The 17,004-nt window shown below is 58.4% G+C and overlaps 1 protein-coding gene across 1 annotated transcript in view; it reads right to left on the bottom strand.

Annotated features, from left to right (window-relative positions):
• Positions 1–1,253: 1,253 nt before the first annotated feature.
• The window catches only part of SRCIN1 (SRC kinase signaling inhibitor 1), a 44,581-nt gene continuing 28,830 nt past the window's right edge, over positions 1,254–17,004 (bottom strand). Inside the window, exons 4-22 of the mRNA XM_034070308.1 lie at positions 16,087–16,279; positions 15,623–15,821; positions 15,358–15,451; positions 14,143–14,972; positions 13,735–13,827; positions 13,540–13,583; positions 13,055–13,233; positions 12,536–12,711; positions 12,189–12,319; positions 11,451–11,598; positions 10,378–10,690; positions 9,190–9,439; positions 8,888–9,042; positions 8,634–8,786; positions 7,908–8,021; positions 6,657–6,703; positions 5,567–5,873; positions 3,918–4,055; positions 1,254–1,573 (exon numbers count right to left, since the gene is read on the bottom strand). Coding sequence (XP_033926199.1) covers positions 1,448–1,573; positions 3,918–4,055; positions 5,567–5,873; positions 6,657–6,703; positions 7,908–8,021; positions 8,634–8,786; positions 8,888–9,042; positions 9,190–9,439; positions 10,378–10,690; positions 11,451–11,598; positions 12,189–12,319; positions 12,536–12,711; positions 13,055–13,233; positions 13,540–13,583; positions 13,735–13,827; positions 14,143–14,972; positions 15,358–15,451; positions 15,623–15,821; positions 16,087–16,279 — 3,690 coding nt within the window. The 3' untranslated portion in view covers positions 1,254–1,447. The remainder of the gene's footprint in view (positions 1,574–3,917; positions 4,056–5,566; positions 5,874–6,656; positions 6,704–7,907; positions 8,022–8,633; positions 8,787–8,887; positions 9,043–9,189; positions 9,440–10,377; positions 10,691–11,450; positions 11,599–12,188; positions 12,320–12,535; positions 12,712–13,054; positions 13,234–13,539; positions 13,584–13,734; positions 13,828–14,142; positions 14,973–15,357; positions 15,452–15,622; positions 15,822–16,086; positions 16,280–17,004) is intronic.

The raw sequence follows: 17,004 nt of genomic DNA, 5'->3' as shown, positions 1-17,004 counted from the left end.
ACAATATAAAATGTTAAGACACTTCACTTAAATGTAAAGAGTTGCTTTTTGCAATCCAAAGAAATTGCATCATGAATCTTTGTTTTTTTTCTCTTTTTTTGTCTCTTTTTTGTCTTTTCTTCTCTTTGTTATTCAAAAAAGGCTTGTTCTGTACAAAAATGATCGATATACAAAAAAAAGGGGGGGGGGGAGGAAGAAGTAATAATACTAATAAATAATACTAATAAAAGTAAACCAACCCAAGGACACACTGGCCAACGAAAGGAGTGATTCGATCTCGTGTTGCACACCCAGTGCACACCCAGCTCACTGTGCTAATGGGGGGGGACACGGGCAAGGGGATGCCCTCCGTGTTCCCCCAGGCTTGGGAATGGGACTGCGCCCCAGGGAAGGACTGTGTGGGATCCCCATTCAAGGGGCTTTGGGGACCTGCTTGTCCCCAAGGGTATTTGGTGCTCAGGGAGGGGACAGTGGGGTCTCTGAGCCCCCTGAGCATCACATTGTGCCCACCCAAGTGACCATTTAAAGTGCTACGGTGCGACCCGAAGGCAATGGCAGCTCAGCTGGACCCGTTCCTGCCCCTTCCCTGTTTCACATCCTCAGCCTCCGGCCTCTCCGGCACATCCGGGCACCCCTTGGGGCTGCTCCCGGCTCCTTCCCCACCCCTCTTCCCACCCTCCCTCCCCGGGGAGAGCCGGGGCTGGCGCCCGGGGGGCAACCGGTGGCACCGACACCCCCTCGGGGTGGCACCGGTGAAGGACACGGTCCCGCTGCCGCGCCACCCGCCACCCATCGCCAAGACCTGGCCGGAGCTCCGAGCATCCTCTCATCCCGCTGGCTCGGTGTCGCGGCGGCCGGGATGCTCGGTGATGGCCGGGAGCAAGCGGTCGGACCGAGGGGTGTCTTCGGCAGCTGTTTGCCACCTTTCCGGGGTGGAATGGGTGCTGCTCGCATGGGCAGCGGGGTTGGGTGCTGCCCGGTGTCCTCCTTGCTTGAAGCTGGTGAAACTGGTGGAGTGAAGCTCTGAGAGCTCTTAAATAAATAGAAAACGGTGGGGTGGGAAGGGAGGGGAGGGCAGAGAAAAACCAAACCAACAGGAACCCAAAGGAACCGAAAGGAAAAGGGAAAAGGAAAGGAAAAGGGAGGAGAAAGAGAGAGAGAGAAACAGAAAGTGGCTGGTTGGCCATTGCGGAGCGAGATGGGAGACAGAAGTCGGGCCGAGGCGGAGCAGAGGCGAGACACAAGTTGGGCCGAGGTGGAGCAGAGGCGAGACACGAGGTCGGCCACATTGGAGCAAAGACATTGATATAAAACAGAAAGAGGAGGGACGGGTGGTGAATCCCTCCAGGTGCCTCAAGAAGACAAGTCCCAGGGAGGAGGAGCCCAAGGAAGAGAGAAGCCCGGCCCTGGGAGCAGGACAGCAGTTGGGTTGAGCTGGCAAGGATGCTCAGAATGAGATGGAGGAGTTCCTTGCCCCAAAGGAAGTCAATACGGGGATGGATGTTCTGCCAGATGCGGGTTTTTCTGAGACCGTGGGGGAAGTCTCACTAGCCTCTTTAGATGGTCTAGCGGCCTAGAAAGAAAAGCAAGATTCAAGGAGGAGGAGGAGGAGGAGAAAGGGGTGGAAAGTCAAACAGTTCCTTACAGACAAAAGAAAGGGAGAAAAAAAGACAGAATAAAGGAAAACAACCGAAAACCAACACAGCCAAGAACCAAACAGGAGTTTGTTCAGAAGCAGCATTGAGTTAGGCCTGAGGTCAAGCAGCTGGAAAAGGTCCACCACAAACAGAGCACGAGATGAGGCTGGTCCCACGTGTTACTGGATGGGAAAGGGACGTCCCCAAGAGGAGAAGGAGGAGAGAGACAAGAGAGACACAGACAGACGGACAGACACAAGGACAGACAGGCAGGCACAGAGGCAGGTGAAGGGGAGAAAGGTGGGGGGGGACAAGAAGGGCAGTGTTAGATGTTAGAGGTGGGCACAGCGCAGCACCCAGCTCCATTGGCTGGTGCCGGGGATGCCACCAAGGTCTGGGTGGGCATCAACCCTCAACTGAGCAGGGCAGAGCCTCAGCAGCCCCACAGCAGGACCATGGCAGCCCCAGCTCCTCTGAGTGGTGATGGTGCCCACCCTGTACCCTTGCGCCCATCACAGTGATGTGATGGCCAGCAGCACTGACATGACCCAACCCTACTCCGGTGTGATCCAAAGGGAGCTGGGGCACCAGGAATGAGGTTTGCAATCCCTCCTGGAATGGAACTAGATGATCTTTAAGACCCAGCCCAAACCATTCTGTGATTCTATGAATGGGGAGAGGGCTCCTGCAGCCCCAGCTCGTGGGGTAGGATGCTGGGCACAGGGACACACAGCCAAATCCTGTACAGGGAGGGGATTCAGGATAAAAGTGCCATGGAAAACTGGTCCAGACACCCCAGTGAGGGCATAGGTGGGTGCTAGGGACCGGCTGAGTGCCAAGGGGTGCCTCGAGGTTGGGGCATGGTGACACTGGACAGCCAGGCCTGTGCTGGTGTGTGGGCTCCAGGGAATGGGACTTGATGCCCAGGACAGGTCGATGCTTCCCAACCCCTCAGAGCTCCTGGAATAGCCCTTTTGAGCGGTGTTACTCTCCTCCCCAGCCCATGGGACAGCCCTGGACAGGAACCATGTCATTCCCTGGTGCTGGGGGTGACTGGTAGGAAGACCCCAACATCAAGGATAGACCCTTCCTAAGGATGTCTCACCACAACCCTGGGATCATCTCAGTTGTGGTCACGACAAACAGGACCTGAGTGGCTCTGATCCAGCAATGGAGCAGCCAAGAGGGAATAGAGTGGCTGCATCCTCTTGCTGGAGCTGGGAGGGACACAAGGTGCTTATTTTGCTCATGCAACAAGCTCCCACATTGCATGATGTGTCCCAGCCCAGCTTAAACAGCTGGGAAAAACCTTTGGTTTATCCAATAGGGTTTATGGATCCAACAGAATGAGCAAAACCGGGTTGATTTGGGGTGGTTTAATGCCAGGCCCAGGGAAAGGGGATTGAGACACAGAGCAGGGAGTGGGGAGGAGAGGATGGGGTGAACCCACTCGTGGTCCTGCTGCCCACTGGAGGCAGGAGGGGAGGGCTGGGATGGAGAGAGGAGTGAGGAGGGATGAGGGCAATGTGCTGGCTGTGGTTACCTTGCCTGTGGTCTGAGCAAGCTGGACAAGCCACTGCCAGCACTGGGGTGTCAGTAAGAACAGTGGGGACCGAGTCCCAGCACCATGGCAGGGGATGGGAGAGGGGTGGGTGCTGGGCTGGGACATGCACCCACCACCCCAAAGCATCCTCTTCCAGCTGCTGTGCCCCCCCCCAAGCTCTCCCCACACTGCCCAGGTCTCTGTCTGTGACATCCCCTCCTGGGACAAGCTGCAGACACAGCGGGTCCTGGCTCTCCAGAACCTCCTGGGATGGGTTGTGCATCCCTTCCCTTCTCAGCTCTTGGAGCCCCTGTGTAGTGCACGCAGCTCTGCAGCCCATCACCATGGCCAAGATGTTCTGCATGGGGTCCCTCAAGGTGAGGGGACCAACCCTGGTGCTCACCCATCACTGAGCTGCAGCACAACTGACTCTGGCTTCAGCCTCACACCACCCTGGTTAATGAGTTTGCCACTCTCAGTATGCAGCCATGTCCCCATTCCCAGCAACCAGCTATGGAAACCACCGTGCTAGGCATAGACCAGGGCAAGAGCCCCCTCTGAACCCCAAGAGTCACATCCCTGTGCCCCCAACCCCACTGGGCTCAGCCAAGGTAAAGGGATGGACCAAGAGAGCCAGTCCCTGAAAGCAGCACCCGAGATGCTGGGGCTATGGGCAGCCTATGGCTCTCCCTAGTGCTGGGAGAGCTGGTCAGGATGGTGCTGGAGGTGATAACTACCTGCTGCTGGCCCTGGATCCGCATGTACTCCATCCGCTGCTTTATGTGCTTGCTTTTGTCGGGGCTGCCCTGCTGGCTCTGCTTCAGCCGGGATGCCGGGTTCACCACTTTCATGGCCGGGATGGAGACGCCACCGCTCTGTTGGGACAGAGGATTTGGGGAAGGGGGTTAAACCAGCAGATGAAAGCTCACAGCAGCACCATGGGCAGCTGGAACATTGGATGCATGGAGCTGTGCCCAGCTCCTGTGGTAACCAAAGTGTCTGGACAGCCCATAGAGGCAAAATCAGGCAAGGACAAGGTCACCACAGCATCAGTGAGGTCAGGAACCAGGCAGGACTTACCAACAGTCACCACTGCAATGCAAAGAGGGAGTTAGGGGCAGGCACAGCAAACACCAGGAGATCGAGGGCAGGAGGAGAACATCCCTGCCCAGGGCAGGGCTGAACAGCCAAGAGAAAGGAAAAGAGGCGATGGGAGATTCCAGGTGGAAATGGCAGCAGTGGGAATGCAGAGGTTTTTATTCCCTGGCTGTGCGCAGATGGAAGAGCAGCAGTGAGGGAAGCTGGTACTGCAGGTCCCTAAAATGGGACACCCCAGATCCTTTTCCATGCCTCCTGCCTGCCCCAAGCCAAGTCTGGACCAAAGATGCTGCCCCAGAGATGTGCGATTGCTGCCGAGATTGCACCTCCACTGGGAGAGGGACAGCAGGTTATCACAGTGTGTCCTCCTGCCCTGCTCCGTGATCCATGGATGAGACACTGGGATTCCTGCACCTCACAGCACAGGGAACCCCAGTGCCCAGTGCTGCAGCATCCCTGGCATGAGCACACACTGGATCACATCCAATTCGCTGCATCCCTGAAGGGTGCCACAAGCCCTGTGCTCTCCTGCTCTGCTTCTGGGACTAAGCCAGCTCCTTCTGCCAGAGCCTGAGCTGAGCTTTGCTTTGTGCCTACCCCTGCACATAGACAGCCACAAATCCATCCCTGCATCCAGGATCCACTGGAGAGCTGACACCAGGAGACACTGCAGCTACATCCCCTTGAGGGCCACCCTCAGTGGCACCAGGAACCAGGGCTCAGATCATTGCTGCACATGGAGATTTATTCCCTGGTGCTGACTGTTAATAAGGGAGCAGAAGTGGCTGAGGGCATTTTCCACCCTCCTTTCCCAGCATATCCAGCCACAGATTCCAGCAGAAAGCAGTTTGGATGGCTCCGGGCAGCCTGCGCTGGGATGTAATTAGGAGAAACATCTGCCACGCTCCAACTGCAGTTCCTGAGACAAGGACTTATAAAGGAGGGATGCTGCTTTGTCACCATGCTGGCCCCATGGGATGCTCATCACCAGCCCCAGAACCTGCTTGGGCAGGAGATACCAGCTTAGCAAGGGTTCAGCACAGGCAGCATCAGTACCAGTGAGGGGCAGGAGGCAGCATCACCTCTCTTCACGCTGCCTTCAGTCTCCCTCCTGCTTTCCTGCACTTCCCAAACCCCTTCCCGTGACAGGGAAGGAAAGAGATTTGTTTTCCACCTTGGCTCTGCCTGGAGGTGCAGTCACAGAGAGGGAGCAGGTAGAGGTGGAGGAAGAGAGACATCAGAGTGAGTCCAGGGCAGAGCACAGCAAGAGGGATAATAGGAAATAAACCTGTGGCTTGGGTAGCAGAGGTGGCTTGGTCTTGCTTGGAGACAGGCCCTCGGGAGCATCATCTCTGGCCTGACTGAGGTCCAGGATAGTCCCATCATCACAGCTATGGTGTTTGAGATCCCCCAGAGATTGAGATTCCTTGGTCTCCTCACCAGCATCCCTGGATCCCGCTGGTCTGAGCAGTTCTTTAGGGAATACAGATTCAGCCACGGGGTGGCTGCTGATCTCACTGATGGTTATTTCCAGCTCACGGATGGTTTCTTCCAGGCTATCCAGTCTCTGGTATGTGCCTTCATAGATCTCCTTGCTGCACGGAGTCATGGAGCAGCGAGGGGACAACCGCCCTTTGCAGACCCCCTCTGCTGTCTTCCTCCCAACCCCAGCATCCTCTGTGCCACCCCGGCACGGTGATGCTGTGACATGGGACAGCTCAGCCCGAGACTGTTCACTTCCCCATGGGGTTGGATCCCTGCCTGGGGAAGCTCCAGGATGTGGCACTGGGCAGGCTGGGGCTGCTGAGCTGTCCTCCCTCCATGCAGAGTCTCCAGGTGGGACTGAGACCCCCTGTTTGCTCTTCCCAGCTCCAACTTGGGGGTCCCCATCACTGGGATGTTGGGGAACAGCACCAGGCCTTCTGCTGCTTGCAATGGTGGAGTGGAGCGATGCTTCTCCAGCTCCAGGACCCATTGCTTCTCGCTGGGGATGTGCAGGCAAGGAACCTCGGTGGGAAGTCTTGCTGCTGCCTTCTTGCTTCTTGGAGGCATCCAGAGCAACATCTCCTCCTTCTCCCACCACGGGGCAGCTCATTTTATGCCTTGAGAAAGGCAGGACCTTGCTGGCTGCTAGAGGGAACTTCCAAGTCTCTCCTGCTCCATGGGCACAGCCAATGGGATGGGCTCGGATGGACTTGGATGGGCTGCTCAGGAGCTGCGGGACTGAGCCTGGAGGGTCCCCAGGACCAGAGATGCCAGTGGGCTCCTGGCATTTCCTTCCCACCCCTCCTGCTCCTATGGGTCCAGCCAGGTCCCCATTCTCTGAGCTGCCTGTTGCCACTGCTTCGGCTTCAGGGGACGGTGGTTCTGACACCCACTGGGTGAGCACGATCTGCGGGAGGGAGAAGGGCCTGCTCCCCGGCTCCTAGATAGAGAATTCAGACACATTAAGAGCAGGAGGTGATGGGGAGCACTAAGAGTCTGCACACACCACTTGGAAACCCTATTTCGATTGCCTCTGGGCATTGTGGTGCTGCAGGGAGGTGTTCAGCCAAGGAGGGAGATGCTCAGCTCCCTCCTGCCCAGCCCTGACGTCCCATTGGTACCCACAGCAGAGACAGGGGCTGTTTTCAACGTGTTTCTGGGAGATTTTTGGCAGTCCATTGCCTGGATTTCAGCAAAACTGAGCTGGTGTCGCTGCACTGAATGCCTTTGGAAACTCAACTGCAACTACCCAGCTCTCCCATGCTGGGGTAAACTGGCAGGGCACTGGTGCAAGAGCAGAGCCCTGAGTAGCACCCAGGATAAGGAGGCAAAGAGACATGGGCTCCGGGGTAGCTGTGGAGCTCTGGGTCCAGAGCTGGACCACTCTGACCTCTGTGGAAAGGGGTCCTCATCCACAGGGACAGGAGATGGTCGATTCAGCCCTGGTGCTGCGTGCCCCAGGAGAGGGACCCCTGCAACATAACCAGACCCCACCAGCACCTGAGCTGCCCTGGATGAGGTAGAGGTCCTCTCACCAGATGCTTTCAGTGATACCCTCTGTCCTGGTCCCCTTTGTTCCCCCCGCCCTGGGCATCCCCTGCTCCATCCCATCCACTCTCCAGCTGCTTTCCTCCTGCTCCCTCCACCCTGGAGCCCAGGACAGGATGGAGGGCAGGGGGAGCCTGAAGGGGTGATGGAGCCAAACCCAACTGGGTCCCTTCAGCCACCAGCCTCTGGTCCAGCCCTTCACCTGCATCATGCACATGGATCAGGCTCTCCCTGTGCAGACATGCATCACCCACCATGGCCCCCTTCCAGTGGGCACCCTCCCTGGGCACCCAGTGTGGCACGAGGTCAACAAGCCCTCCCTGTGCCCATCCCAGTTTGATGCCGGGGTGTCCCCTTCCATCCTCCCATCCATGTGGCTGCAGGAGCTGCAGCAGCGCCGTGCCGCTGATGCAGGGGTTAGTGCTGGGTCCTGTGCCGGGTCAGTGCCGTACACGCGGTGGTGGTGAGGGAGGGAGTGGAGAGAAGCCGTTAGTTTGTTAAACCAGAGAGAGAAGCAGAAGTGAGTTAAAAAGAGGTGGGAGAGGAGGTGGTTAAAGTGCAGCCCGTCAGCAGGAGGAGGGATCGTCCGCTGTTACCTTCCATCCTTCAATGCAGGCTCCGTTGGGCCACAAGTCTGCGTGCCCAGGGGAGACGGCAGCATCATATCGGAGCTTGGGGAGGAAAGGGGAGGCAGAGCTCCTCTGAAACACCTGGGGAGTCAAACAGGGGCCATTGGAGGAGGGAGGCTTGAGGGTACCGATGCAGCCCGTGGCTGCAGGGATGCTTGTGGTGCTCACACCAGAACCTGGGCTCAAGCGGAACATGGGAACGTGGATGCAGCCCCGTCCTGCAGCATCACCGGTCCCCCGGCCTCCTGGGGGAAAACCAGCCATGGAAAAGCCATCCATTACCCACTTGGGCACCTCAGCTGTAGCAAATGGGACAAGGATGTGGGGCAGAGCCAGCCGCGGAGAGTTCAGAGCCTGGCACAATGTGTTGGGAGGGATCTCTGCAATGCCCTGCACACAAACCCCTCCTGCTGAAGCTGCATAAAACCAGGTGACTTTGTCCTAAAGCCCATGATGGGGTGGAAGTGCTGAAGAGAGACCATGAACCAGGCAGCGAAGGGGTCTGGCTGGGTGCAACAGCTCCACACTGCCCATCCCCATGGCCCCGTGCTCCTGCTGGGAGACAGGCGAGGAGGGGGCAGCCTGTGGGACATCATTCCCTGCATCCCATCGCATTCCCGGAGCAGGGCAGAGGGTGGCATCGCCTGCGGTGCGGGTGAAGCTGGGGCATCCCGCAGCCCCTCCCGGGCTCACCTCCAGCTCCGCAATGATGCGGTCCTCGTCGTCGTCGTCTTTGATGGCAGAGGCGATGATGGGAGGGGTGGATGCAGGTCTCACCACCTCCGACACCGTCCGCCTCAGCTTCACCTGCGGCTTCTGCGTCTCCAGCTCCTCCGATTCGGCTTTCTGCAAGCGGAGAGCAGGGAGGTGAGGGGGGGTCTCGCTGATGGTGACCCCCTCAATGCAGCCCAAGCACCATCCCCTAACCCCCCTCCCCTGCTCACTACCTTTATAAACCCGGGCTCTTTCTTGCTGGTGACGATGACTTCGCCGCTGCGGGTCGTGGTCAGCCCATGGGATGAGGGGAAGCTGCGGCGTGGAGGGGGAGGCGGTGGCGATTTGGAGGGTTTCTCGGTCCGGTACCGCGGCACCGTCAGTTCGTCTGGGCACAAACGATGCTGTGAGGGCACGAGACCTGTCCCTGCCCCTCTCATCCAACACCCGAGGCACAAACCACACCGGGGACGGCACAGCCACGGCGCCCCATGCCTGGCTATGGAGGTGGAGCCCTGACCTCCCCACACCATACCTGAGCCCCTGCGGCCGTTGGGGTCTCCTTTGCCCCCCGATTTCGGTGCGTGCTGCGGCTTGGAGGGTTTGTGCTCGGGGGTGGATGCGGTGCTGCCGCTGCCTGTGCCTTGCTTGTGCTTGGCAGCGAATTCCAGGTCGGGAATGGCCTTCATCAGCTCGGCTTGGGTCTCCTCCAGGAGGCGGTTGATGTCCTTGGCACTGTACTGGGTCAGCGCCGCTCGCTTCTCCTCCCAGTCCCGCTCAGCAGCCTGCAGGAAGAACCCACTGCAGCCCCATGCATGGCAGCATCTCCTGCCCTTGCAGGCAGGATGTGACCCACAACCCTCCTGCCACCCCCCCCCCCAAACTGATGCTGAGCCAAGAAGGAATGGGGGGACACACAGTGCTGAGCCCATCCCCAAGCTGCACCCCCACACACACAGTGTGCTATTAAGGGGTGCTTCCAAAGCTGCATTAAAGGAGGGATCCCCATTTTCAGCCACCATGTTGGCTGCAGACCCAGTGAGGAGAAGGAGGTTAAACCAAATTCCTGTTCACAGGTTCAGCTGGGAATAGAACCATAGGATCATAGGATCATAGACTGGTTTGGGTTGGAAAGGACCTTAAGGTCAGCTACTTCCAAACCCCTGCCATGGTCACGGATACCTCCCACTAAACCATGTCACCCAAGGCTCCATACAGCCTGGCCTTGAGCACTGCCAGGGATGGGGCAGCCACAGCTTCTCTGGGCACCCTGTGCCAGCGCCTCAGCACCCTCACAGGGAAGAGCTTGTTCCTTAGATCTAACCTGAACTTCCCCTGTTTCAGTCTGAACCCATCACCCCTTGTCCTATCCCTACAGTCCTTGATGGACAGTCCCTCTCCAGCATCCTTGTAGCCCCCTTCAGACACTGAAGCTGCTCTGAGGTCTCCATGCACCTTCTCTTCTCCAGCCCCAATGTTCTCAGCCTGGCTCCATCCGGGAGCTGCCCCAGCCCCTGCTCATCCTCGTGGCCTCCTCTGGCCTTGCTCCAACAGCTCCAAGTCCTTTTCACACTGAGGACCCCAGAACTGCACACAGTGCTGCAAGTGGGTTTCACAAGAGCAGAGGGGCAGGATCCCCTCCTTCACCTGCCGCTTGCTCTCCTTTTGAGGCATATTCCATAGGGAAAATCCCTCCAAGCCCCAGCTCATCCCAGGCTCTCACCTCCACGGATACAGCTTTGTCCACGCTCTTCTTGCTGGGGGTCTCAGGGCCCGTCTGGGTCTTGGCTGGCACCATCTCCGGTGCTCGGGAAGGGTTGTTACTCTTGGAAGGATGGCTTTGGGTTTGGGGGGGGCTGTGCCCGAAGCCGGCCATGCCCAGGCTCTCAGTGGCCGCCGTCAGATGGTGGAGGCTGACAGGGGGGCTGGTGGGCATCTCCAAATCCAGCCCTTTGCTGAAGTCTGTCTCGGGGGCCACCTTCTTGGGGGACTGGCTGAGGTTGCTGGGGGACGTCCACACGCCCTCGTCCACTTGCCTGCAAGGGACAGAGCGATGGCACCAGGGTGGTTTCACTGCACCCTCTTCCAAGGCACAGCACCACAACGCTCGCCCTCCTGCAACGATGCACTATGGGGATGAAGGTTGAGGTTCTCGGATGGCTGCGAAGGGGTTGGTATTGATGCTACAGCCTCTCCTGGGGGACATAGAGCTCCTGTACCCAGCTGTCCGTTCGCATGAACCTGGTAGGAAAATGGATCTTCCCAAACCCTGCCCCTCTGTCAGATCTGGCTGAAATTGCCCTTTGGATTTAGGAGTTATGAGGGATAGGGAATGACAGGGAGGGCAGATTCAGACATTGTGATCATACAAGCTCATTTCCATAGAAAACCAGGCTAACGAAGGGCCTGAGGCTGTGAGCTGTGAGCCATCCGAAAGGGCTCATAATGGGAAGCGGCAGCTAGGCTCAGCACCATCGTTAGATCTGGAAGATGATTTTCCTCCAGCAGAACCTTTTCCTGCTCCTCAGGAAAGAGGTTTCTGATCACAGCTGAGGCTGCTTTTCTATCTGGATACACCTCCATGCTTTTCCAAGGTGATCAAGGCAAAGTCAGTGTAGAAAGAGGGGCTCCCACACAGTCTGGGAAGGACCAAGGGTGGGTTTTTAGTTCCATAGCAGAAAAATGAGCTTCCTTTCCCCATCCCTTTGGGATCCGCACCTGTAGTGCGGACAGGACACAGCACACAGTGCACAGGGTGAAAGTGAAGGGACTGCTTGTGTCCTCCAAGATGCTCACCTGCGGATCTGGGCAAGGGTGTCCGTCACCGTCTTGCAGCGCTTGAGGAGCCCATCGAGGCGATTCGGCTCCTCCTTGAGGAACTTGACAGCTTCCACCTCCACCCGCAGCACCACCCGCATCTTGCTCTGCAGGCTGGGGAATTGGGCTGGGAAAGGGGGAGAGGTGGGGGTCACCACAGCCCCTTTGTGCCACCAACACCCCCATGGTTATCACAGCCAAGGCAAGGGGACCCTGGCAGATGGAGGGGGATGAACCCTGAGGAGCTGGGGCTGGTGCCTCTCCTGCTCCCTGTGTCCTTCATCCTTTCTCCATCCACTGGAGGCACAGAGTTTAGCCCCTGAAGGTGTCCCCCCAACATCCATGAGCATCAAACCCTGCTCTGGAGCTGGGAGCTTGGTACCCAGGACTCAGCTGCAAGGGCCAGTGCTCTGCTCAGCATCTTCCCGACTACATGGAAAAGCTGCAGGAAAAGGGAGCAGCTCCTACCTCTGCCCTATGCCCCATGGTGCTCCCCACAGCACCCCATGGACCCTTGTCTTGCAACCTCAGCAACTGCTGCTACATCATCATTTATGGTCTGCTTTGGCTCTGCCACTTCCAATCGGGATGCTGAGCATCTCTTTGTGAAAGGCAGGGCCTGGGAACAAGAGGGCTGCAGGAGCAGCAGAATCAAGGGCAGTGTTTAAACCCCTTGTCCTATCACTACAGTCCCTCTCCAGCACCCAAAGTCCTCACCCTTCAGGTCTGTCAGCGTCTCCCCCAGCTGCTTGAGCACCACTGCCTTCTCCTCCAGCTCCTGCACAGGGATGAGCCGGTGGTTGTGGGTCAAATCCTTCTGGATCTTCTCCACCGACTTCTCCAGGTCACTGTGAGCACACGGACAGGGCAGGGGTGTCACTGCTGCACCGGGATGCTGCAGAGCCCCGGGGGGGGTGGCCACAGGGGTGAGAACAAGTGGGCTGGGGACATGCTAGACATGCAGTCAAGGATGTGGCCTGGATGTGGCAGAGCTGCTGATTTGCACCCATGGAGGTCAATGCACAAGGACCCTCTACCCACTTGCACACCCAGCCTTGGCTCACTTGAGCTGCTGGGTGATGAGTTCCTCCTCGTTGAGGTAGCGGAGCCGCTCCTCTTCCACCAAGCTGCGCTGGCGCTGCAGTGGGTCCTCGTGCTTGCGCATGGTGTCCGTCACCCGCACGCTGATCTCCGTCTCCGTCCGCCGCAGCATCGTCTTCACCATCTCCTGGTTCTGCAGCTGCAGGGACCGGGATCACAACAGCATAGAATGGTTTGGGTTGGGAGGGAGCTTAAAGCTCATCCAGCTCCAACCCCTGCCATGGCAGGGACCCCTTCCACTGGAGCAGCTGCTCCAAGCCCCTGTGTCCAACCTGGCTTTGAACACTGCCAGGGATGGGGCATTTACCACTTCCATGGCCAACCTGTGCCCCATCATCCTCACAGCATCAATGGGGGGTTCAGTGTGGGGAGGGCCCCCCTCACTCTCCCACACTCAGCCCCATGCAATGTCACTGGGAAAGGGGGATTTTCCTGCTCCAGGTCTGGAGCCATCCCAATGAGAGCCCCCCTCCAACACCCACCTGCAGCTTCTTGAGCTGCTGGAGCTGGTTGCGGAGGTCGCTGGCGTTCTGCTGCAGGTCGTGGAGGTGCAGCTGCATGTGCAAGCGGGTGATGGCAGTGGGCTGCCCCGCGGGTGTGCTGGTGGCAGAGGGTGGTGGTGGCGCGGGCACCGGTGTCCCCATGCTGCTGCGGCTGGTGGCTGCGGGGAGGGCAAGCAGAGGGTGCTGAGCACACATATCCCAGCGCCTCTGCTCTCCCAGGAAAGACCTTCCTTTCCCAACCCATCTTTGGGTCCAGCAGTTTGGGGTGGTCTCCAAAATAACCCCATCCACAGCATCACTGTGCTGGATCCATGGATGCCACCCTGGAGATGCTCCATAGTGGGACAGGGGGTCCTGCTGGTTGCCAGTGCATGGTGAGGGCTGCAGACCCCCGCTCCTGGGCCCACCCCAGGACTCCCCACAGCCATGGGGCAGGGTGTGGGGCTGGCTCCCCAGTTACTTACACGCTGATGGGGGGGTCCCACCATTGGTGGCTTCTGTCTTCTCACTGCAATGAAAGAGGGGGGGAAGTGAGCATGGACCAGGCACCTCCAACCTCACCGGCTCAGGGGTGGCCACAGGGGCACAGGGGGGCTGGTTTCCCCTGGAAGCAAGAAGCATCCCCCTCTCCACAGCAGACCTGTGGTCCGGCTCCTTACCTGGGGGTCTCGGCCTCAGAGCCCCGGAGCAGCGCGCTCTGCACCAGCCCCGTCAGGCTGGCGATCTGCTTCTCCATCGCCTCCATCCGCTCCCTGCCGTGGGCAAAGGGAGAGGGGCTGGGTGAGGAGGGGGCTTGGGGACCGCAGACACCCTCAGCCTTGTCCTGGCCACCCACCCACTGAGTCCCTGCATGTCCCAGGAGGGACACAGGGGAGGCAGCAGCGCTGCTGGCACAGCTACATCCATCCCCTTCATCCCTTTGTGCCTCCAGAGTCCCCCGATTCAGTGCTTCATCACCCATCCCATCACCACAGTGCAAAGCCTTCCTCCGCTCTTCCTCTCCCTCCCCAGCTGCCCTGACAGACAACCACCAGTGCAGCAAAGCTCATACCCATGTCCCACCTCACCTTGTTTCTGTGTCTTTAGCTGGTCCAGGGGAGCCAAACCCCGAAAGTGGGCGATCCCCAGGGCCAGGAAAGAGCTCCGGAGGCCCAGAGGAGCTGGGGTTGCGTGGCTTGTTCACAGGGCTCTCCATGAAGACGGAGGAGCAGGAATCCTTGCGGAAGGACTGACGGACAGGAGAGGAGCGGCTGGGGGGTCCCGAGTAGGGGCTGTGCGGGCTCTGCCCTGGCTGCACATCCACCAGCCGCCCATCAGCCATCTTCTGCGGGGAGGATGGGGGCATCCGGAAACCCAGACCGGGTCCGTATGTGTCACTGTACATGGGTGCATTGGGCTTGTAGAGGTTGTCCTCCAGCTCCGTCTGCAGCGCTGCCGCCGAATAGGTGCTGAGGGAACGCACGGAGCCGCGCTTGTACAGCCCCCCCGAGTAGCCAAAAGGGTCTCCCATGCCAGCCAAGGACTGCGTGGAGGTGATGCTGAGCCGGCCCTCGTGCACCATGCCATAGGGATCGGCATAGAGCCCCTCGTTCTTCATCAGCACCACATTCTTCCCGGCTAAGTCCTCATCCGGTTTCACATCCCGGCGTTCCAGGATGGCGCTGGGGCTGGGTGAGACCCCCTGGGCCGGCGGCAGGTTGGAGAGGCGCTCGCTGTGATGGACGGGGCTGCCGGCATAGGAGGGCGGGCGGCCGCCGCTGTAGGACATGCGGGAGCGGGATGGTGACGAGGACTGGAGCACCGGCGGAGGGGAGCCCGAGGTGAGGTGGGAAGCTGGGGACATGTTGTTGAGCCGGCGGGTGGGAGAGGATTCCCTGGAGGTGTACACCATCTCCCGCTGCGGGAAGGGGAAGGGGTGGTCAGCACCTACAGAGCTGCTCCCTGCCCTCCATCCACCTGGCTGGGACCCTGCCTTGCTGCATCCCCAAGAGCTGCAGCTCCTGCATCTTCACCTGCTGGCATCTCCCTTATTCCCATCCAGCAGGATGATTTATTCTGATGAATACCCTAATTATCATGTTTATTACCCTGCTGTCAGGCCCCAAACATCCATTCACTTAAAGTAACACTTAACAATGCTGGAACAGGGCAAGATGGATCGTAGTCATCACCCCTTCCACAAACACAAGCAATTACCAAGTCCCTGTCTCCATCACTTTCTCTCTTTACTGGTTCCAGCCCACTGGATGTACCCACCCTGTGACAACTGTCCCCCCCCTTACCCTCAAGTCACCGTTGGTGATGTGTGAGGCTGGGAATGAAGCATAGAGAGGCTCTTTCCGATAGATCTTGATGATACTTCTGTCCTGGATGTCACTGGAAGGAGAGGCAGAGCCATCAGCATCCCAGACAGTCACTGAGCCCCAACAAGTCCCAGACACAGGACTGCACCCACAACCCTCCCCCCTTCTGCTCCCATCCCACCGATTTCCTTGCTTGGGGATGACCTTAAGGAGAGGAGCAATCAATGTGTGGTGGGTTTCTCACCGGACATCCTCCAGCTCATAGAAGACATTGCGTGACTCGTCCTTGATGAGGATGGCCGTGTTGGGAGATTTCAGCATCCCCATGGTGAGCTTCTGGGGGAACATGTGGACAATGAGGGCGTGCAGGGTGTCCATGCTGCTGATCTCGTGGGTGATGTGGACGCGCCTTGTCTCATCCCCAAACTGCAGGAAAAGGACCCCTGGAAACAGAGGGAGCAGGAAGCGGTGAGGCACCCACATCCCTTCTCCATCCAATGCAGGTTTGCCCACTGGTCACCCAACCTCATCCTAAAGCAGTGAGGCCGAAGGCATCTCACCCCCCTTGGTCACTCTGCAGTGCCCCCACCTCCATCTGGGGTTATTTGGGCAGACACAAACCAATCCCAAGCCAATCCCACACCAGGTGCATGCAGGCATCTTGGTGGATGGTGGATGTCTGGTGGCTGGGCACAGCCCTGATGGTACCTGGTGATCGCAGCTTTGTCTGGCTGGTGGAGCGGGACAAGGGCAAGCTCTGCCGGAACCGGTTCATCCTGTTGAACCCCAGGGGCAGCTCCGCTTCCGACATGGTTTCCAGGGATTCGGCCGAGGCAAAGGAGAGTTTGGCTTGATCGGCCAAGCCAGGCTGGGAGCCCTGGGAGTGCCGGGAGCTCCTTGTCTGCAAGAGGAGAGGTCAGAGGAGAGGTGGGCTGGGTACCCCAGCCCAGGGCTGAGCTCTCCTGGGGGCTGCTCCAGTGATGGAGGAGATGCAGGGATGCTCATTCCTGGCTCTCCCGCTGAGTCAGCACAGTGCTGTGGTCCAGACACAGCGCCAGCTCAAGGCCCCCTCCATCTGTAAGCATCTACAACCATTTACAGCCCCCTCGCCTCCTGCAATTGCTCGCTCACGTTTTCCTCTCCATGCTGTACTTCAAAGCCTCCCAGTGCCATTCCAGGCGCCTTTGAGTTCTCCCCCCAGCAAGCCAGTGGAAATGAAACCAGTGCTAGCTAGCTGGTGACAGAGCCAGGCTCGCATGCAAGTGCTGGAATAACCTTAGCAATTACAGGAGGTTACACATCCATTACACCAATGAACCAGCTCCCGGGAAACATAAATGCCTGGCTTATTCTGGAAGCAAAGCAGCAGCAAGGTTTATGGCTTCCTGCGCCGGGGGAAGGTAATGGATTTGGGGTTTGAGCAGGAAAGATTTAATACACCACGAGCCCAATTTCGCATGGCCAAGGGTATATCCAACAGCATAGAAAGTTCAGGCTCTGCACACTGGATTCCTGCACCAACCACCTCCAAACACACAGGGAGGTGCCCCTGGATCCTTCCCAATAAAAGGCTAGATTTTCCCAGACACCGTCTTTAATGTTGGCAAATCAAACCGAAGGAGAACA

The sequence above is a fragment of the Melopsittacus undulatus genome, chromosome 17, assembly GCF_012275295.1.
Source record: "Melopsittacus undulatus isolate bMelUnd1 chromosome 17, bMelUnd1.mat.Z, whole genome shotgun sequence".
NCBI classification, from domain to species: Eukaryota; Metazoa; Chordata; class Aves; order Psittaciformes; family Psittaculidae; genus Melopsittacus; species Melopsittacus undulatus.
The sequence above is the reverse complement of the archived record's forward strand: the minus strand, read 5'-3'. Positions and strand labels throughout refer to the sequence as shown.